The sequence below is a fragment of the Hirundo rustica genome, chromosome 18, assembly GCF_015227805.2.
Source record: "Hirundo rustica isolate bHirRus1 chromosome 18, bHirRus1.pri.v3, whole genome shotgun sequence".
Lineage (NCBI taxonomy): Eukaryota > Metazoa > Chordata > Aves > Passeriformes > Hirundinidae > Hirundo > Hirundo rustica.
In genome coordinates this window covers 5,205,958-5,212,105 of record NC_053467.1, presented here as the reverse complement: position 1 = coordinate 5,212,105, position 6,148 = coordinate 5,205,958, and the positions used below count along the sequence as shown (strand labels likewise).

The following is a 6,148-nucleotide window of genomic DNA, read 5'->3' as shown; positions in this document are numbered from 1 at the left end:
TCATTTCCCTCAGCAGCTTGTTCCAGAGCTTCACAGCCCTTTTGGTGAAGAAATTTTCACAAATATCCAATCTAAACCTCTGCTGGCTCAACTTGTGGAGTTGTTTCCCCTTGTGGCCCCCTGTTTCCCCTTGTCCTGTTGCTTGTTAACTGAGGGAAGAGACCAATCTGCACCTTACTACAACCTCCTCTCAGGGATTTGTAGAGAGTGAGAAGTTCCCACCTCAGTCTCCTCCTGGTTGTGGTGTAAATCATCACCCCTGCCCTGAAACCAGCCTGGCTGTAAAAAGCTACGGTGCCCAGATTCTCATGGCAAGGGATAATTTACCTCTTTGTCAAAACCATGTGCATGGAACCATGTAATGTGTAAGAGCTCAGGTTTTCTGCTCCCAGCCCATCACAAATTGACACCCAGCCTGTTTTTTTGTGTTAGTGGATGGGTGAATTGCCTGGCACTGGGCTGGAGAAGAGTGAGCACTCATGGGGGAGGGCACCAGCACACCAGGGGCAAGACTACAAGGAATGTTCTGGTGGGGAGTGATGCTGCAGCAGCTGGTGGTGGGGCTGTGGGTTTGTGCTGGAGCCCCAAGAGTCCTTGTCCTTAAAGATCTGAGTTCTCACACTGCTGGACCCCAGCTGGGCATAAGCAAGGGGCTGGACCTGCTCTGAGGGTGACACTCTGCAATAAACCCTTCAGCAGGTGGGAACCTGCTGTACAAACACAGTCACACATCGTAGCCAATGCTATCAGATTCTCGGTGTCACTAATAAAGCAGCAACACTTCACACAGAAAGTATTTAGTGGGTGGCAGAAGAAAAGTTACCATCAAAGCAGAGCAAGGTAATGGTTGCAGCTCATCTGTGGTCCTCGGGAGTGGTGGGAGAGAAAGAGCAGCAGCAAACTGTGGAGTCCTGTTTTGAGGAAGCTGAAACAGATTCACCTCCTTTTGACCTAAACCTAAGACCCTCCCCTAGAATACCCGATAAAACCCACATCCCTGCCCCTGCTCGCCCTCTTCTTCTTCACCCCTCTTCGCTCTCACCCCCCTCCCCGGCCCGGGGTAGGGGGTAATAAATGGATTCTCGTGCTTACAACAAAGACTTGCCTCGTCTGTTTCCCTGCTGGTGGTTGTAACTGCCCCGCACACAGTCACTGCTGCCACACGACACAACAGCAAACCACTTGGGGGACTGTGGGACCAGGGATAGGGGGAGATGCCATTTCTGCACCAAGATCCTGTTACACCTCACCCTCCACATGAGCACCCCATGCAAATGTGATTTGATATAACATTTCCCACTATCCTGGTTGCCAGGAGCTGCCAGCTGGCATTAGCATGAAAAAATGTCAGTCACAGGTGACCAGTGAGTTTGGGGGCCCAAGCCCACATGAACAATGCAGCCAAAGGAGCAAGTGGGATGAGTGGCGAGCACAGGGAGCCAGCTCACCCACCAGCCCAGCCTCACCTCCCCTGCCCACCTCTCCCACACCCTGCCCGGTAGGTCTCTGGCCTGGACTACCCCACTTCAAGGGGGAGAGCTTTATTCTCAGCACCACTGCTGTACAGATGAGGACTCCAAATTGTATTTGCAAAGAGATTACATTATTTTCATCTCTCTCTGTGCCTCCACACAACCTCATCCTCTCTGATGTTGCTTCAAAGAAACATCCAAGCCTCAGAGAGCAACAGCTCTGCTGTTCAGCTGGCTTCTACCTGAGCAGAACGTCAACCCCATGCCCTCTGTACAAGTCTTGCTGGTGCTGCCAGCAGCAGGAGCAGCCCATGGGGCCGGGTGCTTGCTCATCACCCCCACACTGTGCTGTAGAGCTCTTCACTGGGCCGTGGAGTTGATGACACTTTGGTGTAGATCTGCTTTGCCTGCAGCACGGGCTTCTGCACTCTGGCATATAACATTTCTCTTTTCTCTTCCAAAGGCTGGAAAAGGAGGGAGATAAATAAAAAACATCTTTTGTGGGGCTGCTTCAGGCAAACACTGTCTGCTGGAACCTCTCTGTAATGTTTTTAGCAGCCAGGAGCAGCCACAGGGACTAGAGAGGGAACCCATATTAGCCAGGATCACTTGCACCCCAGTTTGACATTTCCCTTTGAAGTCCTCTCCTTCCCCATCCAGCCCATCCGGCTGCCCATTCTGTCACCCACCCACTCCAGCTTTCCTCCCACTGCGTCCAGCTTGGCAGTGCTTGGCATTCTCCTACCTGAGCACGCTGTCTGACCTCTATGTACTCCATCAGGGGCATTTCCAGGCGGTGGGAAGCCTGAGCATTGCTGTACTGGCTCTCAGCCACGCTGGTGCTGTGATCAATGTCCGCATAGATCAAGGCTTCCGCTCCCTGATGGAGAAGGATGAGCTCTTACCTTGCTGCCACGCCCAGCCTGCGTCCACAGGGGTGGCAATATCTCCCATTCTGCTGCCTGTCCTAGTGGGTGCTGAGATGGCTTCAGGGACACTGGGTGGAAATAAAAATTGAAGCAAGGACTGGCTGAACATTCCCCAGGGGAATTCTAGTGACACCAGCCCCTCTTCAAGAGCTGGCAGAAAATATCAGAAAATACTTTCCAAGCAGTAAGCAAGGAGCAGCTACTCTGTAGCCTCTTCAGATGTGCTTCGCTGCAGGTTCCCAAGGCTGTTTCACTCAGAGAAGCAGCTCCCATGCTTGGAGAGGCTTGGAATACTCTGTGATACTCCCAGGAATACTCTGTGATAGTCACACAAAGTCCCTGGTTGTGTCTGTTGGCGAACAGAGCCCAAAGGATCCCTTCCAGCCTAAAGTACCACGAACCTGGCTGAAAGCAGCAGCTCTGGCAGCTCATGGTGCAGTGTTTCCCCTCTCCATGTAAACTTTGGGGAACAGAATCCCAAGAACTCATGAGGTTTTCCTTACTGTAGGTGACATCCTGCGAATCCTGTCCATCTCTATGGCTGCTCCGGAAAGGGCTGGATGAAGCATGGATGTGGCTGGACATGAGGGAAAATAGAGGAAAAGGAATGTATTGAGAAACTGCACTGCCACTGCAAATCTTGCCATAAAGCAGGACAGGAACCTGACACTCCATGAGCCATCTAAACTGGAGCAGTTCTTCAAATAAAGCTAGACCCTACCTGCCAGCTGACAATGCCCCCTCCTGCCCCTCCCCATTCTTCACACTGGCCTTAAAATTTGCATCAAGCCTAGCGTAAGCCTGGCCCATGCTAGTGAGCCCATCTGGAGAAGCTGATGGTGCCCAGACAAACTCAAGCAGTTTCTGTGACCAGCAGCACCAACCACAAGGGCTGTCATTCCCTGCTCCCAGGGGACAAGGCCCATGGGATAACACCCATGGGATGGTCCCACTGGTCCCTTGAGGGAAGGAAACCTCCTTGGTGGAGGTCTCAATGATGGACTGAAGAACTGGATAGATCAGAAAGGGAATGGGGGAGAAAAAAAAAAACAGAGGGGAAAAATCAGAGAAGAAGAACAGACTCTGTTCCTTGTTACAGAAACAGGATGTGTGTAGCACTGACAACTTCACTCACCCTTCTTCTTTCTGGAGAGTATTACCAGAACACTAGCAGCCACTGCAAGCAACAAAAGAACCACAATGATGGCTGGAGTGAGGATGTGCTCAATCACATTCAAGCTGCAAGAAAAAAAGAGTTTATGCTGTCATGCTTCTCAGGACGAACCAGCATGGAGCAGGGTTGCAGGGAGCAGCTGTGGGTGACACAGGAAGTAGCTGTGCGTTGCAGGGCTTGCCCATCACAGCAGGTGTGGGATGGTCAGGCTGCCAGCTGGGCATGGAGCAGAGAAAACCAAAAAAATGCAGAAGAAAATGATGCTTGGGTCTGACAGCTGCTGTGTCTTCAGTGATTTAAGAATGGGTTGTTGCATTTGCTCTGGCTTAACTCCACGCTTTGTTAACTTTGTAATGGGCAAGTCAGTGAGCCAGTACACCCTTGAGTATGCTGAGGGGGAGTCTCAGCTTTGTCTGCTGCTGGCATCACCTCAGGCAGGAGAGGAGGGTAGAAGACCTAACACTCTGTTTTCATGCTTTTTCAACAATCTCTGACAGGCTGTGTGTGACTACAAAGAACAGGACACTGAGCAGTACTTGGCTTCCTACAAACAGTCTCACTGAGTTTTGGGGAAGGAAATGGGGGCAGTGTTACCGGCAGAAACCTCTTCTCCCATGTGAGTAGAGGCAATGGAATTACTGTCATAGAATTAGAGAATAATTTGGGTCAGAAGGGACATTAAAGACCATCCAGTTCCAACCCTCTGCCATTGAAAGGGACACCTTCCACTAGGCCAGGTTGCTCCAAGCCCCATCCAGCCTGGCCTTGAACACCTCCAGGGATGGGGCATCCACAACGTCTCTGGACAACCTGTGCCAGGACCTCACCACCCTCACAGGGAAGAATTTTTCCACGTGGAGTGGTCTGAAGGCAAAAAGAGGAGGATCCTTAAGGGAGGTATGAAGAGCTCGATGGTTGCAAGGCTCCAGCTGCACCAGAGTGCTCATAGAGGAAAGCGCATGCTGTAGGCAGAAGCTGCTACTCACAGTTGAGGGGTGGAGGGATTTGATGTTGATTGTACAATTTCCCCCTGGGAAACTGCCTGTGTGTGGCCTGTTACGGAGAGAATGAGGTCAGAGAACGTGGTGGTCATGTAGATCGATGATGGGAGGGTGGAAGAAGCTGTAACAAAAAGAGGAGAGGCTTGGTTGATCTCTGTGAGGTAAAACGCTGTGGGTTTTGCAGTGAGTTAGAAGTGACCTATGTGCTGTCACAGCTGGAGAAGGTGGGTCCCCTCTGCCACATCCAGAGGACACATCTCAAGGTCAGGGGACTGTAAGACCCTTCCTCTGCCCACGAGGATTTTCACAGTCTCAGCCCCCCACAAAACAGATTCACCCTGCAGAAACAAGGTCTGGGCAGCCCATGCCTAGTTTTGTACTAACACAACACCACCACATATATATTGTCCTGCTATGCAGGCTGATCCCTGGCAAGGAAATGGAGAGGGATGTTTCCTAAGCCCAGGGCCTGGTGCACAGAGGCGCTGCCTTGTCCCAGGTGGGAAATGGGGCAGCACAGCGCAATGAGGAACAACCCAGTGTTATACAGCAAGGCAAGGAGGGCACAGAAAAGGCCAGTAAGAGCTGATGAGGAAGAAAATTGAACACAGAGAGCACAGTGCACCTCAGTAATAGAGATGGCTGATCCTGGGGTGCCAAGAAGTGGCTCTGGGGAGAACTGAGAATAGGGAATGAGTGATGGTGGCATCTACTGCACTCTGGTGACACACCCTGGGGCTGTCCCACCTGCAAGGGCACCCATCAGCTCCGGCCTGCCCCACTGCAGCCTGCTCCAAGCAGCTGGAGGGAGACACATGGACCTGGGGGACCTGCAACCCACAAGTACTGACCTGAGACCACAATCACCTTCACAACAGCACTCTGATCACGCTGAAGACTTCCTGTTCGCACCCCGCAACGGAAGGTGCCATTGTCATCCTTGGACAGACCATCCACGGTCACCGTGAATACCCGGCTTGTGCGGTTGTCCCGGATGGAGAACCGGCCCTGCAGCACCTCGGGCTCCGACTCCGAGGTGATGACGATGTCGTTATCACAGGTAGTAAAAAGCCCACCAGGGACGCACCAGAATTTCGGCAACTCCTCCTGGCCCGGCTGGTACGCGCAGGTGAACGACAGCGAATCCCCCAGGAATCCCCACACGGTGTCGGGCCCCGTCACTGCCCCGCAACCTGTGGAGACACACGGAGCCGAGGGAGTGCTGCCGCCGCCCCGGCACCTCGTGCCCGACGGGGCCGCCCCGGCAGCCGGGGGCTCCGGAGCAACCTTACCTGGAAGCAGCGCCCAGGCGAGCAGAGGCAGCAGCTCCATGGCCTCTCCGGGACGCCGGGGCTCAGCGTGCTGCCGCTACCGGTTCCTCTCGGCGGAGCCCGGCCCGGCCCGCCCCTGCGGCACCGTCACCCCGACGGGGAGGAGGGCGGGGATCCCCGGGACTGCCCGCCGAAGAGACGAGGGGAGGGGGGCGCGGGAGCGTTGGTTGGAGCCGGCGGGGGAAGCAGGAAGGGCCCGGCGGGGCTCCGGTGCTGCCCTCGCCCCGCCCGTGCCGTCGGG

The 6,148-nt window shown here is 53.9% G+C and overlaps 1 protein-coding gene across 1 annotated transcript; it reads right to left on the bottom strand.

Moving 5' to 3' along the window:
* Nucleotides 1-1,745: 1,745 nt before the first annotated feature.
* Nucleotides 1,746-5,923, bottom strand: LOC120761054 (CMRF35-like molecule 8). The gene is made up of 7 exons (XM_040081905.2): nt 5,869-5,923; nt 5,428-5,769; nt 4,562-4,697; nt 3,537-3,640; nt 2,905-2,978; nt 2,218-2,352; nt 1,746-1,936 (listed from the first exon to the last, which is right to left on the bottom strand). The coding sequence occupies exons 1-7, from the start codon at nt 5,906-5,908 to the stop codon at nt 1,805-1,807; spliced, it is 963 nt and encodes a 320-aa protein (XP_039937839.1). The 5' UTR covers nt 5,909-5,923; the 3' UTR covers nt 1,746-1,804.
* Nucleotides 5,924-6,148: the final 225 nt, after the last annotated feature.